General features: G+C 41.2%; 1 protein-coding gene across 2 annotated transcripts in view; it reads right to left on the reverse strand.

Moving 5' to 3' along the window:
• Positions 1 to 19,148, reverse strand: part of CACUL1 (CDK2 associated cullin domain 1) — a 70,794-nt gene that overhangs the window by 10,669 nt on the left and 40,977 nt on the right. For both annotated transcript variants that reach the window (XM_039481933.1, XM_039481932.1), the window contains 2 exons: positions 17,030 to 17,132; positions 3,392 to 3,481 (listed from right to left, as the gene is read on the reverse strand). In XM_039481933.1, the coding sequence (XP_039337867.1) occupies positions 3,392 to 3,481; positions 17,030 to 17,132 (193 nt within the window). The remainder of the gene's footprint in view (positions 1 to 3,391; positions 3,482 to 17,029; positions 17,133 to 19,148) is intronic.

The following is a 19,148-nucleotide window of genomic DNA, read 5'->3' on the forward strand; positions in this document are numbered from 1 at the left end:
GCTCCAGCTGCCTGCACATATGCTATGACCAGTGCTCTTTGTAACCTGAGACCCAGGAGGGGGATGCAACCAAGTCACAACCAGGTGACTCTTTGCTCGGGAAGCGAGACAAAGATAAGGAGGAGGTGCAATGGGGGTGTCTGAGGTCGGGTCGCTGGCAGTCTGCTTGGGGGGACTGGAAGAGACGGAGTCCAGGGCTTCTGGCCCAGGACTCCCCAAGATGGACATGGCCGAAAGTCACTGATTTCCGTGCTAACAAGTTCTGTTCTATGCTGTGTTCCTGTCGACTAATAAACCTTCCATTTTACGCTGGCTGAGAGTCACGTCTGACTGCAGAGTTGGGGTGCAGGGCCCTCTGGCTTCCCCAGGAGCCCCGCCCAGGCAGACTCGCTGCGGGAAGTACACGGTGTGGAAGGGGATGCTGAATGCTCTGAGGGCAGATCCAGGAAGGTCGAAGCTGTGTAAGCTTCTTGCCCTGGCAACAGTATGGTCAGAGAGAGGAGGCATGCTCCCCAAGAGTCCTGACTGGCTTCATATGGAGTAGTTCCAGAGCACCACTCGGTGACACCGTGACAACAACTTATGATTTTCAAATGTCTGGTAATACAAAATCCAGTTGCTTCATGTTAGGACGGTGCAGAGCGAAGGTGGTTTGTACAATCCCGTCTAGTTGTCATTTTTTGGGTCAAATGGAAGGCTTGAGCAATCTGTCAATGAGGACTGAGGGAGGGGTTTGCAAGAGCACTGCCACAGGAGTTGGAGCAGCTGGTAACTGACAGCAAGTATCACGAGCAGACTAGTTTTTAAGGGAAAGCTAAAATTCAGAAGAAATCAATGGCTTAGGTGTTCCTATTCAACACTAGCCAGTGGATTTGTCATGACCTGGTAACAGTCTTATTTAAATATCCTTTAGAACACAATAAGGATACTGAAAATCTGAGAGGGGAATGACAGTACTGAACCAACCTAAACTTTGTCTGTGAAGGAAAAGGCAAGGCAAGTTCCATTCAATGTTGACAGGCTTTGTAAGGTTTTCAATACTCTTGTCTTTTGGGATATAAAATAGGATAGTAATATCAAAATCTTCCAGATCGGCTCAACTTAGAATGAAATCATGCCTTTGTGCTCTTTTCAAATACATTCTCCTTCTCCAGCACTGAAAAGTAAAAAAAAGAGGGTAAAGATGAAAGTCATCACTAGTTTCCTTCCCCTACCTCCTATCACTTATATTTTCTAATGTTTGATTAAATTAAGACATGCCTGCAAAGAGTGATTAATCTGTGAATTCTGTAGACAGTCTGACCACCACATTACTGGCCCTCATACACGCCAGACTCTGAAATTTTCATAAAGCTTCCTCTGTCATTTCTGGTTCTTTGAGTGGCAATGCCATAGAAAAGAAGATGTGATGGCACCTGGATACGATCCTCTTTGCAGTTACACCAGTACAAAACAAGAATAACTCCACTGAGCTAAAACTGGCATTGCAGGTAAGAGGAAAACCAGGCCCATTTTGGTATTTGTGTTTTTGAAGTAGAAAAACTAAAGAAGCATGACAAATATACATTCCAGGAACTTCACAGGGTGCCCAAAACATTCCCTCTCCTCACCACCAGTTAGACGCTGTTGACAGTAGAGATTTACAGCAGAGACTATACCTGGTCACTAACTAAAGCATAATGAATACACGTTCATTAAAATATTGTTAAAATTACAGATTTTATTATATGCCTAGTAAGTCTTATAACAACTGCAGCGCTCACCACATGGCAAACTACACATACCAGTGAGTAATGGTTATTTTAATTACCTGCTGCTGCACTGTTAAACTCCTTGGGAATACTGTCCCTTGACTAGGGCTCTGTAACCGGGTTGGGACTCACCCCTGCGGCGCCTCCTGCTGGTCACTCCAGGAATTAGCTCAGTCCAGCGTTCGGAGCGCCTTCTGCAGGCTGGTGATCTGCCTGTCTTCTGGCCCCCGTGTCCCTCCCTGGACCCGGTGCCCTTTTACATGGGGTGCTGCCCCCTAGCAGTAACCCCGTTCTCTCTGGGTTTCCCCTCCTCAGGGAACCCTCACCCTCTATCCCCACCTTGCCTCAGTATTGGCTACTGCCAGTCATTGTCTAGCCCCACACTCTGGGGCAGACTGCAGTATCAGCCTACTCATCACAGGCAAAGGGGTTTGGACCTGCTGCCTTGGCCTACCCCTGGGCTGCCCTCTGCAACCCCCAGTACCTGTTGGCCCACTGCTAGGCCGCAGCCTGGGGCTTTCTAGGCTGGAGCTCCCCAGCTCCTCAGCCTTTCCCCAGCCCTGCTTCACCCTAGGTACCTTGCCTATAGCCCCTGCAGCCAGGCCCTTCTTCCTCTTCAGGGAGAAGAAGACTGTCCTGGGCTTCTCTGGCTCTTATAAGGCCCTGGGCTCAGTTTGGGGCGTGTCCCCAGCTGCAGCCACTTCCCCAATCAGCCCAGCCTAGAGCAGCAGCTCTCAAGCCCTGCCAGGCTGCTTTTAAACCCCTCAGGGCAGGAGCAGGGTTCCACTCTGCTACAGGCTCCTTTCAGTTTCCAAATTATACTTTACAGGACCTTCTCAGAGTACGTCTACACTGCCATAAAAAACCAATGGCACCGAGTCTTAGAGCCTGGGTAGCTGACTTAGACAGGTAGAGCCCGGGCTGCAGGGCTGAAAACTGCAGTGTAAACACTCAGGCTAGAGCCCAGGCTCTGAGACCCTCCCCACTCATGGGAACATCTACACTGCAATTTGATAGCCCCACAGCCAGAGCACTTAGACAGCTGACGCAGGCCATCTGCAACAGTGCCAAAGGTTTGTTATTGCAGTGTAGACATATCCTCACACACAACAATTTTCTGGGCTTGTTGAGATAACTGATGTTGGACTTGAAGCCCACAATATATAAATTTTACCCAAGGGCAAAATAAAACTTTACCATGAAATCAATGAATTATTTATTTCTTTGTTATAGCAAAATTACTTCTCTAATCACCACAGCATCACAGATGGAAAGGCCATTTAGATGGGAAGGCCATATCATTCCCACTGTTTTATCTATCTTGTTTTTGAATATCTGCCATGATTGTCCTATCGAGCAGCCTCATCCCCTTATAGTACTACAAAGAAGCACAGTGCTCATGCTTGTTTCCCCCACCTTATTTAAGTGAAGGTGGGAGCCCAACGCAAGAATCAGTCCTCCTGCAGGTCACAACACAGATCTACTGCATTCATAACCAAGGCTTTGCTGTGACGTTACACAACACAGCTAAACACTGACTGACAGATTAGAATATTATGGGAGGTTCTTGATCTTGTTTGTGGAATGATTTGGCACTATAGTATAATGGGAGATTCCAAAAGGAAGCAACGAATATTTACCTGGTCTAAGTGTATACAGGCCTTTCACAATATTTGCCATGGTCGAAGGGGTTATTTGAAACGGTGTTGACTGAGCTTCTAAAAGTAAAGCTGAAACAAAAAGAGAAGCCTGATTAGCCATTTCCTTGGTTAAATACTTTAAGTTCTCTGCATATATTTTTGGCAGTTAAAGAAAGTAAGTTATTTTTTCCTGCTCTGCCTGTCACCTGATGTTCATAATGGGGGAACCAAGTGACAGACACTGCATTCTTACAGGTATAAATATAAGCTTTTAGTTAAAGTGCAATATACAATATAAAGTTTTATGTGGCAAAAATGTGAAATAATACTTCTCCTGTTACAGCTAAGCATATAGGGCTTGTACGGAAAAACAGGCAAGTAACTGTGTTTCAATGATTCTGAGACAGAACTGAAGTAAATGCAACTTATTTTTAGCAGTAACATTCACAGTGCTATGGTAAGCATAAGAATTTCCACTAATAACTGTTTTAAGGCATTTACCATCCTGGCAACAATATCTGCTTTGGATTTGAAGTCCGAACATGAACATTCATCCTGAAACAAAAAGTTTCTTTTAAAAATCAGCTATAAGCAAGAGTGCCTTCTTTTTTTTAAATAGGAGCGAATATTTATCTTTCATTCTTCATGCACTTATTGGCTTAATACGTAACCAGGAGACACTATCAATAACTTTTTCTTCAGCTGTGCGTAATGATAGTTGATTTGGTACTGTTATTATTAAGCATATTATGCGGCATTAGTTTTTAACATGAGGTGGATTTGATTAATGTTGTACCTGTATAAACTACAATATGAATTACTTGTAATCCATTTTGTTAAAGAGCTACACCTGCCCCAAGCCCTTCTTGCCAATGTTTGTATGTTTCTAGAAGCCACCGGTCCTCATGTGTTACACACTCCTCTCTCTGCCCCATCCACAAAGCAATGTCCTGCCTCTTTAGTTCACACTTTAGAAACATATGTTTTTAACTGTAGAGCGTCCCTGGTTCAATCCCCAATACTGGTCAAGATGGCAGTCACCGCACTTAAATAAATAAAAGTTATGATTGTATTTTTTTTTTTAAGTTCTTCCCTCTTCTATTGTATAAAAGACCTGAACAAAATAGTGGAAACTGACAAGAGAAATCTTTCTTTAATCTTTCAATTACAGTAATCCAAAGTGCCATTTGTAGCTATTGTAGGTACACTTGTCTCAGACAGAAGTGTGATTTTAAAAAGAACAGTGTCCCTTTAAATCTGGAATTTTTGAAAGGACAGTGATTTGCATTCAATGAGATATTTGCAACCTTCCCCCAACAGATTTTCCCTGCAGCAGTCCCTAGGCTAGTCAGGAAAACTGCATTACGATGTGTAGAGAGATCTAAATATGGTCTAGAAGAGATTAAGCTATAGCTATACCATGCATCTAAAACACTAGTCTAGTCAACAGCTGTTTACGTGCAATTGTAAAATGGATCTATCTAAAATAAAACCAACATATGTACTGGATTTAGTTTTAAATGGCTTTTTCAAGTTCCTCCTTAAAATGTTTGAGAAGACTATTTGAAAATAATCATCACATCAAAGGTGAACAAACAAACATTAAAATGAACGTAAACTCAAAAGCCAGAAAGTTCACAGCTAAGAGCAGCTGAATACATGGCATCTGACAGTATCTTCAAACCATTTGGACATAATTCACTGACTTCATTAAAAGGTAACCCAATAGCCAATCTTGCTTTGTAGTGTTTGATCTTATATCCCATGTAGGCTGCAACAACCAGAGATATTTAAACATACTTGAGCAGGACTAACACTCATCACAGCCAATTTTACAAAATGGGGGAGGACAGACAGAATGTTACAGAGAAGAACAGTATTGCCAAATGTTAGGTTCCTATCAGCCACACAGAGAGAAGTTAGGAAAGTAAGCTCCCTAAACAGGTGCATAAAACATGCTTCAAGCTGCAAATTACTTAGATGCCTCTGACCACATAAAATAAAATCAGAGTCAGATACAGTCTTCTTGGGATGAAATCTGAAACAAATTTATAAACCAATCATACCTTTTTATATATTTGCTTTCACATTATGGAAAACAAAATCTTGCCTCCAAGTGCCCAGAGACACAAAACACATCTTTGTTTCTTTTAAGGCACATCTGATCCAAGCAAAACGCTGTATGGGGGGGGGGGATCTCTAACAGATGTAGAGCCAACAACGTTGGCTATTACAGCTTTGTTCCCGCAGCCCATGGTACAGGAGGCATGTCGGGGGAAGGAGGGAGGAAGCATAGCTGGATCATGCTGCACTCCACCAGGTGCAAGTTAGAACCACCCCTCAAGCTGTTTTCTTCTGTGAAAGGGCTGGGGCAGAGAATAAGGGAGATATAATTGGTTGCAGGTTCTCAGCTTTTTTGCCCTTCGTCTCCTGGGCTACCCTGCATGGCTGTGTGAGGAGGAGAAAGGGGAGCCATCCATCAACAGGCATTCCTTCCCTTAGACACTGGCAGAGTCAAACTGCTGTGTTCTCCCTGGGGCTCTCACAATTTGGTAAGTAAGCATGCAACTCATTCCTCAACCCCTACAATGCAGCAAGAAGCCCTCAGAGAAGCTAACAGAGGGACAGTAACTGCTCGAATTGCTCCCAGCTCACATCAGAGCTAATCCTGGGGCTGCTGAGGAAACAATGGGAGGCAGCTAGAGAAGTGCTGCCCCCTACTGGCCCCCTGCAATGACAGAGCTGATTCATACACTGTTTAAAAATCATGGGATACAGCTTATAGAACACACAAAATACACTTTTTTCCCCTCAGTGACACAGTTGCCCAAGGGCACAGTTTAGACACTTGAGGTGCACAAGCGGACACTGGACCACAGGTGGGACCCCACTGTCATAGGAGATGACCGCTCATGAACCAACCTGCAAACTTACATGAGTAGTCCTTAACTTGCGCTGAAGTCAATGGAACTAGTCCTGAAAGTTAGGACTGTTTGCATGACTAACCCATAGCTTGGAGATGTTTAGACTTAAACACAATTGTAGTTTCTGACTACAGTATTTCAATACTAGTTTAGATTTTTTTCCCATAGCAACATTTTTTTTTTCAAATTGAGGTATAATCCTATTCCACAATACGTAGTATTTGAAGACCACAATACGTGGCAAGAAACGTGAACAGTAATCTCTGTGTGGGTTTATTGATTACTGCACCTGCCTTTTATAAACAAATTTCATTAGCAAGTTCACCTGGAGATCAATCCTCTCATTAACAGAAGTGAATTTGTGCTTTCCTCCCCAAACCTTACAACATCTTGACTCTCCAATATTTTTTACCACTTGTTTTTGGTAGGCAGATTGCACCAGACTTAAAGCTATAATAGCTCACCAAGAAAGCTTTTCTGGACGATTAGCTCAAACTGTACTGATTTTGAGACAGCACAGCTGCTGGGCCCAAGCCATCTAAATGAGAAATGAAAATAGTTCCTTTCCTACAACACAGATTAATTTCCTCATTGAGGTGGGAGTGAAAAGGAAAGTAGGAGCAGTACCAACCCTATCTTAAAGGTAAAGCAAGCATGAGGGTAGAGCTCTGTGCAGGTACAAAAATGTGGATCCGCATCCAATCCACATCAGCAAGAATCAGCAGCACAGTGACAGTGCCACTCAGAGGAGCATCTGTGTACATGCCTGTGTGCTGTAGGATCTCAAAAGCAGGGAAGCAGCTGTCTGCAGCTCAAAGCCTGAGGCTGCCTGCCCGCCTTCGAGATCCTATATTCCCTTCCCCCCCACCTCCCCCCTCATACAGAGAAAGGGAAGATAATAGATCAAGAAGCCACTGTCTGCAGCTCATAGCCTATGAGGATCTGGAAGGTAAGAAAGCAGCCTCATAGGTTATGAGCTGTAGACAACTGCTTCTTGATCTATCACCTCTCCTTTCCCTGTACAGCGGGGGGGGGGGGGGGAAGAGGGGGGTCTGGAAGACAGGGAAGCAGCCTATATTTTCTCTCCCCCCCCCCCCGTATACAGAGAAAGGGGAGGTGATAGATCAAGAGAGGCAGCAAAATCCCCCATGCTCCTATTGCCATGGTTTAAGCAGCCAAGCTATTTAGGAATCCTCTCCCGACTTCATTATTGCCTTATCAAGGCAGTTGTAGAGGGAGGCAGTTGCTTCTACAAAGTAAGTATGTACGGGGGGGCTCTGGACAATGGAGAAGCAGCACAGACTATGAGCTGCAGACAGCCACTTTCCCGCCTTTGAAATCCTGTATTTATAGCCCTGAGCAGATACAAAATTTGTATCCGCGTCCAATCCACAAAAATGGTCCGTGGATATCCCCATCTGCATCTATGGATGCGGATATCTACGAACATAAAGTAGATATCCATGGATTTGCAGGGCTTTACAAGGGGGCACCCATGAGACTGTTGTGCATTCCCCATCCCTCTTGGCAGCCAGGAAACCAAAAACGTAGATATTCTTTTCAGGCCCTTTTTCTAGTTTGCTTTGCCAGTGCAGCTGCAGGTAGCTTTCCTGTAGCTGACCCCTTGAGAGGGAAGAGTCAAACCGGAGAAATAAAGAGAGGTCATCATTGGAAGGTAGCAAAATCCTTCAATCTTATTAATCTTGAGTTCTGCCTGCCTGTTCCAAAAGGTGAGGTGTGGGAAGACACCAGCTTCTCTGCCATAGCAGCCCATTCAGGCATCGATCTTGGCATTAAGTACTGTCCAGTTTTCTCGGAGTATTTTGCATAGTCCCTCTTCCCATATATAAAAGCTGGGCATGGGACACATCAGTGTAAAAACAGTGAGTCACACTACTGCCTTCTTTCTTAGTAAACAAAGAACAAATCAGTACATTTTGTTCCACATTAATGAGCTGCCTGACAGTATAGAGTTACACATCTGTTAGTAATACACTTGAGTGCAAATCAAGTGACACACCCTCTCCTGCCTGTATGACTGAGGTATGAAAAGGTGGGGAAAAAAACACTCTTGCAGATAAAATCCCTTTCCCTGCAACATGTACCAGCCACCAACTGCCTTAGTTTTTTCTGTGTTTTCATATGGCATTTATGCTTTTTAATTCCATATCAGAAGCAAGAAAGGATGATCTGAGTGGATTTCTTTTGCAAAGAGCCATCGCTGAACTTATGCAGCTTCCGGGTCAAATTTTCTGCTTCCTCCTTGAAATTTTTACAGTTGAAGCACTTTCCCCCTATCTTTGTCAAAGGAGACCTTTTAAAATAAACCCTTTTCTCATATGCGATTATGAAAGAAATCCTGCCCTTTTTAAATGTGAAACAGTGAGCAGCTTTAGACCCTTGCTGAGTCTGGGGGGAAAGAGACAATACTGTCCTATGAAAAAAACAACTCTGACTTAAATATATCATAGGACCAATTAAATGTTTCACAAGAAAGAATTCTGGGAGATGGGGAGGTGGTTCCAGTGTCAGGGCAAAAAACAAAACAAAACCACAGACCCCTGACAGAGCGAAATGTCAGACTCTCAGACTTCAGAATGTAAATCACACAAATCAATGCCATAGTTATTTTTGTGACAAACACTGACAGAAATAGCAAAGAATCCTGTGGCACCTTATAGACGTTTTGCAGCATGAGCTTTCGTGGGTGAATACCCACCCACGAAAGCTCATGCTGCAAAACGTCTGTTAGTCTATAAGGTGCCACAGGATTCTTTGCTGCTTCTACAGAACCAGACTAACACGGCAACCCCTCTGATACTGACAGAAATATTGGCTTCGGCTTTTGATCAATATCAAGATTTATCTTTTCAGGTAAAGCACTTAAGTAAATTAAATCTAGAACCTGAGTACTACATAAACCAAATGCCTGCTTGCTATTATAGTGAGCCAGCCAGTAGATAACAAACCTGTCAAATAAATGAGTAGCTTTCAATTAGCTAATTGTATGACTGTCTAGGTATATGACATGACTTGGGAAAGCAGAGACTAAAAAAGTGTGGGGCTAGGAAAAAAAAATCAATGTTGAACTATATCGTAAACCGCCTGTATTTTCATGCATAGACTCTGGTTCTTTATGGGACTCTGTTTCTGGGGTCCATCTTTATTCAGATCTTGCACTTCTGGTTTGAAATCTGACTAAAGGGTTTTATATCAGTAAGAGTTATTGCAGCCAGCGTGCTTCTTTTCCTTATAGTACTTCCTCAGCATGAGTGATACACTCTATCACACACCTTTACAGACGCTCCCTGGCTTACGCAAACCTGACTTACACAAACCCACACTTACGGAAAAAGTTCCGTAAGTCGGAGAGTGTCTGTACTAACAGGCAGCTGGAGGTTTCCCTTTCTCATGCATTCATATAAGAGGACAGGTGAGTGAAGGGAAAGCATGAAGATTCAGCCTCCGTCCCATCCCCCCAAACCACCGCAGCCATGGAAAAGGGAAGTGGCAACTGGGAAGCTACGTGGAAGAAATTAATTTATTTCCTCTGGTGGAGCTGATCTCCTCCTCTAGTTACAGCTAAATGATTCCTGCTCAAGACAGGAGTGCTATATCTTTGGATCAAAATGATGCTTTTGAAGGGTACTCTTTTCATCTTTGGAAATCACCAGACTGCACCAAACAGCAGGCATTATCATATGTTTTACAAGAGTAGGTTCCCCCCAACTCCAATTAACTTTCTGAAATTTCCTCAGCTCAAATACTGACATGGAGGAAAGGGGAGAATGTGTACTTGAAAACAGGAATGGTGAAAGTCAGCTTTGCAGTGTATGATGCCCACACTTACGGAGTTCTCTTGGTGCTGCCCCAAGGATAGAATCTAACACACCCCAGCCAAACAAGTTGGTGAGCACCACTGCTCTAGACTGAGAATAATCAGAATTATTTTTCCTTAGATACTTTTCCAAATCCAGTTTGTTCCCTATTAGCTTGTTCTTTAGTAGACCAATTGAAATTAGTACAGCTATTTCTCTCAGTATCTAGATGCTGCATGGACCACATTATCTTCTTGGCAGGACTCACCTGACTTTCTTTAGTTTCTGGAGTGAGAACAGGGGTCATCCCAAGTCTTTATAATAGTAAATCACTGGTCTATCCACAGATAAACAGAAAACACACTATGCTCTTTGGGTATCAGACCCTCAACTGAGCTTTCTACTTTAGAGTTGTAGTGAGCCCTTCCTGGAGGTGCCAAGGAGTTGTTCATCTCAAAGATGAGAATCCTCAATTGTTACTTAAAAACCTTCTTTTGCCACTAAAGAAGGCAGCTGGATAGGTTTGCAGATATAAGACATTGCAAATGAACCATAGAATTTCAGGTAGCTATTATTCCATCAGTGAACTGTGATGTCACCCAACAAAGTAATCGTTTTTTAAAGGTTCTTCTGGACACAAGGCACAGGTGTGAGCCACGACTCTCTGGAGAGGTCTCCAACTAGACAGTAGAAAAGCCTGGCTTCCTGAACTACAATCCACTTTAAATGTTAATGAGCAAATTGGGAGAGATAATAGGTGTTCTATTATCAGAAAACATTCCATTCCTACCATTTCAAATGGGACATATCGCTCACACAGAGCGTGAAGGAACAAAACTATCTTCTACCTCAGTTAATTGTAAAGTGGATGACTGTAGAGTTGTATATTAGTATGTTTGAAAAGAATGACAACATTAAGCCTTTCAAATGACCTGTATTTAGGTTTACAGTATAAAGAAAGTGATTGTAGTTTAGATTAGTGACTATTACTTATTTCTGGATTTTGTTACTTATAATAATCTCATGCGTAAAATCCTATCAACAAACAAGATTTTTTCATGAAATAAAAAGAGAAGGAATTATCTGCATCACTCAATATTACCAAAAATTCTTGTAAATCAGATGTTGCATCTCTCCTTGTTATACACAGTTAAGTAGTTTTGCATTTAGTAAATGCTCCACTAATCATTTAATATAGCTGCCTTATCAAATGAAGCCAGCTTTAGCCCACATAAGAAAAATAATATGGTTATATTCACTTAGTTTATGTGGCTCTACTTTAAAGAGCTCTGACATGACAATTATTTCTGTTTGTGTGATTTTATATATATTTCCATACATATGTACACAGTTGTGTGTGCACATCTATATAAAATATTTTTTAAATTATGATACTATGTCCAGAAATAGCACACTAAGGGCCAAGTTCTGCAACCAGTTACACCCATGTATTTTTGCAAAGACAATCAGGTTGAACAGGTATGAGCACAGGCAAAACACGGCTAGAAATCTGCATAAAGCTCATTTATTTTATGCTTTTTCTGCAAAGCAAGGATGAGCGTAGGCCCCATCCTGCACTGGTCACAAAAGACGGTGTGCCATATGCCGGTGTTTCTTTTTTCCTTCAGTGACTCTAAATTCAGACCCACCACAAACAACAACTCAGGGTATACCTATACTATATAAAAGGTGTGTTTATAACTCTTATTAAAATAGCAGCGAAGAGACAGAAATTCAGCTTTTAACACTAGTTAGCAGCTCAAGTTCAACCCCTGGCTCAACCATAGGCCTTAACTCAGAACCCATTGCACCCCCAACTGCCTAGGTGCGTTAGAGGATTCCAAGTAAGATTAGAGTTCTAATTATTTCCTTCTCACCCCCAACAATAAGGGAGCAGAATGTCTACACTGTGGAACTTACAGCGGCACGGCTGTACCACTATAGCTATGCCACTGTACGGTGTCCTGTCGAGCCACTCTTTGCCAGCAGGAGACAGCTTTCCTGTGGGCACAATTAAACCAATCCCAACGAGTGGTGTTAGCTATGTTGGCATTGTGCTGTCCACACCTGCACTTTTGTTGGTGAAACTTATGTTGGTCAGGGGCATGGGCGGTGGGTATCATAGGCTGGGGGAGGCTGTGCCTCCCCAAACAGCCTGGTGTGACCCACTCACACTCTACCCCTAGGCCCCTTCCTGCAGTTCCTTCCCGGTTCCCACTCTTTAATAGCTAAGGCTGGTTAGGGCTGGGCCGGCTGGTGTGCCATCCAGAGCACAGGAATGAGGGCACTGCGGCCACGCCGCCCAGCGCTCCGGGGCTGGGGGCACTCTGAGGCTGAGTTTGGGGGCCCGCCCAAACTAGGGGTGCTCGGGCTCCCGGGGCTGTTGCGGCAGGGCCACAGGGGTGCTCTGCTTCCTGTGGGGCAGAGGAGGCAGAAGGGAAGGATGATGGGTGGGAGACCATGGGCAGAAGGGGAGGGGCTGGGGGCTACCAGGTTCACCGGCTGCCCACGGTCAGGGTTATGTTTTTTTCAGAACAGAAGTTTTACCCACAAAAGTGCTAGTGTAGACTGCCTTAGTCAGTGGGACTTTTGCCTTTACAGCATATTAAAGGCGGAAAGCTCCATGCCATTTCTCCTTTCTCTGACAGTGCCTTTGTGCAGGAGCACTTTACAAATCAATTAAACTTAAACTATACTCATTTTCCCCTTGAATGGGATTTGAAATAGAAATTTCAACTTTTAGCCTTCAATAGGATGACAAGATACTATCAACAAAAATGCATTAAAAAGATGAACAAATTTCAAAAGTAAAAATAAAAGTTATTCCTTTGTGTTGAGCCTAGAATATATAATCTCCAAGCGTTTTTCATACGGATAGATTGGCGTTGTGTGTGTGTGTGTGTGTTCGTTCGGGGGCGGGGGTTAGGGAGGTGTTAAAAAAAATGACAGCTTCAACATCTTATCAAAACTTTTTCAAATATATTGGAAAATTCAATCTTCCAAGAGGCCCACAAATTAAAGTTACCTTATTTGCCTAAGTAGATGCCTATTTTGAACATTTATTCTCATGATATTGTCTCACTGAACTGACATCCAAATTATTTTTTTAAATTAAAAAATGCAATTTATATAAAGATATTGAGTCAAACCATAGGTAGTCACTGGGGTACGATATAATATTGTTTTTGTTACACAGTCTTTAAAATATAAAAGAGAAATTCATTTATTCTGGCATTAAATTTTAGAATGACTATTTGAGAAGGCTACTGCAAGATGTTTCTCAATTTCCCTACTGTAGTATAATATGTGCTGCATGCACTTAGTTACTTCCAGGGATACTTTAGCAAGTTTAAAATTTTGTTAAGATACCACTTTTTAACCTTTGATTTTTAGAAAACACTATTACAATCAGGATATAAGAAAGTCAGATCACAGTAACAAGTTTGTGAAAGGTTTAAAAATACAACACAAGATGTTAAATGGCTTAGTTCTAATAAGCTGAATGGTGAAACTAAATAAATGAAGTCATACCAGGGTGTCCATTAACAGTGCACATCACACTAGGGTTGCCAATTATGGTTGGATGTATTCCTGGAGGTTTCATCACATGATAATCTTTAATTAAAGATTAACCTTTAATTCCTGGAGATTCCAGGACAATTCTGCAGGTTTGGCAACCCTATTTCACACAAAGCCATACAGTAGGTTTCTCTACTTCCTGCAGTTTTTTATTTTTTATCTTTTTCCAATATTTTCTTTTAATTTGATTTCTGCAGGTCATCACAAAGCAGTAGAGAAGAAAGAGAGATAGCCTGTGGTAATCAAAGGAAAAAGTCACATGTGTTACCTGGTAAATTCTTTTTTCTGTTATTTGTATATTGCAATTATAATTCACAGAAAAATTATATGGCAAAAGAGATCAGGAATTTCTTATCTTCTAATATTTTTAACTAGTGTGCTACAGAACTTATTTCCTTACAGAAGGTCATACTAAATTAAATCACACTAGTAGCTGAGAGCCCATGCTGTCGTATGGGTGTAATTTGTAAAGTCATGTGTGGTAAGAGCCAAAAGTGGGGGAGAACTTAAAAACCGGATGGTAACAGACCATGAATCCCAGTGATGATTGAACCCAGTGATATTCTGAACAAAAAGAGCTGTCACCCACGCTTGTAGATCTTTCCATGCTACATGCGGACTCATACATTTTATGCTTCAGGGTGATGTTTGGTTATACTGGTTGTGTTATGCCCGGAGAGTTGTGTGGATTTGTTCATGTGGCAAATGAGTGGTCTGTATTAACATAAGGGACTGTGTGTGTCTGAGGTTATTCAGTATGCTGCTTGTGTTGTATGGGTGGATGTCTTGATTTGTATCTTGTGGGGAGAGTGGTTGTGCTTGGAGATTTATGTGGGTAGCAGTTCACCCACTTAATCCTCCATCTCTCAGATAACTAATGAAATTATAGCATACAAATTAGCTGTAGAGTAAGGGTGGTGATTGGTTCAGTTACCTATGATATCACAATGGTCTAGGACTCTTTACATATCATAGATACATATCTTACTGTAGCTGTACAGTGCCTGGGTGTACTTCGTAAAGTCAAAATGGATGAGAACTTAAACTGAACGGTAACAGACCACAAAACCCAGTGATGATTAGACAGCGATATTCTGAACAAGAGCTCTCAGCCACACTTGTAGTTGCTTCCATCACTTCAATGACTCAGCAGACATAATAGGCTTCAGTGGGTCAGTCCTGGGATCTTATTTTTTATATATTATATGCCTTAAACCAAGATAATGCCTTAAACATACATATATAGTGCAAACCTATCTTCCATTGCAGACAGAGACAAGTAGGAACAATAGCTGAAGCAGTGTTCTTGTGATTACTCAAAGAGCTAACTGTGACTTTCATAAGGCCTCAATCCTGCAGTTGACTCTGCCATGTGGGAGGGCTGATGACTTCAGTAGGGTTTCATGGAGTGCAGGTACCCACCCACATGGAGTTAATTGCAGGATCGGGGTTTAAATCAGCCCAAAGTTCTTGGAAGTCATCGGATAGTTTCAGTATATTGCACCTGCATTAACATAATAGCATTAGAGAGAAAGGTCTGTCAGTATTACATAGTTCATTTGGCTAGTATAGCCAATGATTTTAATGTATTATTCATTTATTGTGTGATGTTATGATTAATTACCATGTCATGTTATATATAATCATTGTATGTTAAATAGAGTTAATCTGTAAGATTATAGAAGTATAAGACTGATCAGTATTTAGAAGGTATAACCATATATTAGATGTCTAAGCAAGGAAGGCTGAAACACAAGACCTGTAGGCTGAAGCCTTTAAGATTTTTAAGATTTTTAGGCCTTGGAGATGTGTTAGCATTTCTTAAATAAGTGACCAAAGAATAACCTGATGCCCTAAGATTATGTGGAAAAAGAGGTACCAAGCGATAATACTGTGAAAAATTAGCCGGAGGTTTAATTTAAATCACAAAAAAGCTGCAGAGGCACATCTGCCTCCAACATGTGTCTTAATCACAGGATACAGGTTGTGCATCAATGCTAATGAGAATAAAGAGAAACCTACACAACCTATAGAAATCGGGGTCCCTTAAGTTCATAGGGTACATTAGACCAATAAGAAAAAAGGAGAGTTGAAACTTTCATGTACATGTGCAGAATGTTGGTATAAGCAGAATCACATTGTAAAAATGTAGTGTCCAGAGTTTTGAGCTTCCTATGGGAAAATTCTAGCAGGAACCATCCCTCTACTGATGATCAATTTATGCGAGACCCACCAGACCCTAACAATATCTAGGAGGATGTGAGTATTTCTGTAGTTATAATCAATGATGTTCTTTGTATGTATAAATATCTTCTCTCTGTGTGTTCCATTCTATGCATCCAAAGAAGTGAGCTGTAGCCCATAAAAGCTTATGCTGAAATAAATTTGTTAGTCTCTAAGGTGCCACAAGTACTCCTGTTCTTTTTGCAGATACAGACTAACACGGCTGCTAGTCTGAAACTTGGAAATACCTAGGAATTGTATATGCTGACATAACTGTCGGTAACTTTAATAAAAATGGATAAAAGATAGTGGACCTTGTTCTTGTGATTATGTGTTATTTGCCTATGGTTTCATGTGTTCCTATGAGTTCTAGATCTAAAACAAACCTAAATAACTCTGTTAAACTTGTAGCCACCATTACACCTCAATGGTGTAATATAACATCACTAAAATTAACTTTAAATAAAAATGAAGGCTACACTAGCCACTACTTTGTCCATCCCCCAACTTTTTCTTAATTGGTGGGGTGGGAAGGGAGATAGGGTGTACAGCAAGACGAGAACCATGTTTCACATCTGCGCACCTGATTCCTCCAACCACACCAGTCACATTTTACTTAGCATTTTGATATTGAAACTAGAAAAGACCATAGGCAGTTGGACAATAAAATATTATGTCCTCGTAATCGTAAGGTGGACATCTTTGATATGAAGTACTTGGACAACAGCGACATCTACACAAAATAATGTTTGTGAAAGCGTAATTGTTGTTTTGCCATTAATATGCCTCATTCTTCCTCCTAAAACATTACTAAATTTATAGCTTTATAAATAACCAACCTTATTACATTGCATTTTTACTGGGAAACCAACCCCTCCTCCCCCACAGTATGGCACCCTTTCCCCTATCTTTAAATCTAGTTTTAAGTACTGTTCTTGGAATCTATATTTAAATCCTCTAGTTCTTTACCGTTTTGTTCCTACCTATTCTGCTTTTTCTCCTAAAACCTACACTTGAAAATATTATAATTTCCCAGAATTGTGACAGAATCTGACTGCCCCCCATTTTAAGTAAAGTCCAATAAATTTACTTACGCATTAGGCTGTAAATGTGCTTTTCTGCAACATGTTCCGTAAACAGCTTTATAAGGTCATCTTTTAAGTCTCTGTTAAGCTTGGTTTCTATGTAAAATTTATTCTGGAAAACAATACAGACAGAGGTTTTTATATTTGACTTTACAATAGCAGACTAAGCAAATATATTTTACCACCAAAGGGAGTTCAAATTTAAAAATTGTAATAATGCTATTGTTTCATATTACACAAAACAGCCCTGATTCTACAAACATGCAACATGCTTAAAGTTAAGCACATGAGTAGTACCACTGAAGCCAATGAGACATCTTAAAGTTAAGCATATTCGTGTTTGCATTTTATTTTAATGATAGTTTTGAACAGACTACAATACCAAAATAGGTGTGGATATCATGTTTATAGCAATGATGTGTTTATCAAAGGCATCAAAATGTTTAAGATGTGATTTATTATCTGCAAAATTCTACTCACCTACTTGTTTCTGAAGGATGGGAGTGAGGTGTGTGTGTTGAGGGGGGAAGGGTGCGCGCATGTGTAAAAAACATCTGAAGTGTTTTTCATCAGCTTCATGGCAAGGGAATGTTAACAGATTTTGTCCCAGCACTGGTAGTTTCATGAGGATTATACAAGTCTTCATTAAAGATTGTCAAATAGTTTATGAGCAAAATTGACTGACTTTGAAATTATAATCTGATTGGAAAGGTCCTGCAGATTTGTTTTTGGTTTAGTCTTTTTTGTAAACTGTTTTTAATTCACTATTCCAAGAGAAAACAACCACTGCACAACCACTATTTACACTTAACTTTACAATATTTTTGCTTTGCTGTCAAAGAGGCAGTCAAAGAGCACCAATCAACACACCCTATTCCCAGGAATAAATCTCACTGCAGATAACTAGGAGTTTAAACCAACCATAGAAGACAGTGTAAGAACATTCAGTGCAGTACATGCCAAAACAGAAGCCATAATGTTCTTCCCAGTAGAACCAGGGATGAAAGGAAATGTGAAATACTACAGCAGAATACACTTGCCATTCTCTAATCATAATCTGCAATACATTAAATAGACCAGACACAGATTTCTTTTGCACTATCATATTTCAGAAACACCAATTTTGTTTAGTAATTTATGTTAACAGCAGTGCTAAATTTGAAATGAATTTAGGAAAAAAACTGAAACATTAAAGTGTTTGTTTTGATTTAATTTACCATATAATTACGTGTTTTAAAGCACCTTGGTTCCTTGCTCAAACAATGCTGGCAAAGTTTGCAAAAATGACTAAATCCAATTGATTTTGATAAAGGCAACAAACATTTATAACCTGAAACAAATGCAAGGGAACATCCACACCAGCCTTTACAAATGTAGTACGTACCTGGAGTTACATGGCAATGAATTAACACAAGGTGAAACAAGTCTAGTCACTGATGCAAGGGGGAGGAGAGAGGTTTGAATTCTACTGGGAGCAATATTTTTTAATTTAGTAGCTTTCCCCTTCAATTCTGACCACGTCCCCTGTGTCATGGCTACCGCCCACAGAAATTGGGGGGAAAGGGTGTTAATATGTAACTAGCAAAAGGTAAAATCCTAGTGATGACAAGGCAGTTTACAGGTCAAGATCAACACCTGGGATCTAGTGTTTTGAGCTGTTAACACACATTAAAACCACAACCTGCTTTTACTTCATTAGGATTTTACCATGAGTTAGGCAATGTGATAAGAACACACCTCTCCTCCTAATGAAGGCCTAGCCACCGAGCAAGAGGCAGAAAGGGATGGGATAAGAGTTGTATTTACACCGAACCCAGAGTCAGGGAATTAGGAGAGGTGGGGCGGGAAGTGGGGCAAGGGGTGAGGTGTCTTGCCCTCCTGCTCCAGGAGCAGTAGCCAGGGATACCATGAGGAAAGAGGCCTGGACAAGAGCAGCACTGCTGCCCTTGACTCACTGCAAGATGAAGAGAAAAAGCCTCTCTCTTCCCTTTTGCCATTAGATATAGAGGCCTAATTTTTACCTTGAAAGATTTCAAAAAAATTGGAGGAAAGATGCAAGTAAAGATGCACTCAACTTGTGCAACAACGGATGAGTCATATGGTTTTGTTTATATAGAGCAGGTAAAAA

Source organism: Mauremys reevesii, linkage group 7 (assembly GCF_016161935.1).
Source record: "Mauremys reevesii isolate NIE-2019 linkage group 7, ASM1616193v1, whole genome shotgun sequence".
Lineage (NCBI taxonomy): Eukaryota > Metazoa > Chordata > Testudines > Geoemydidae > Mauremys > Mauremys reevesii.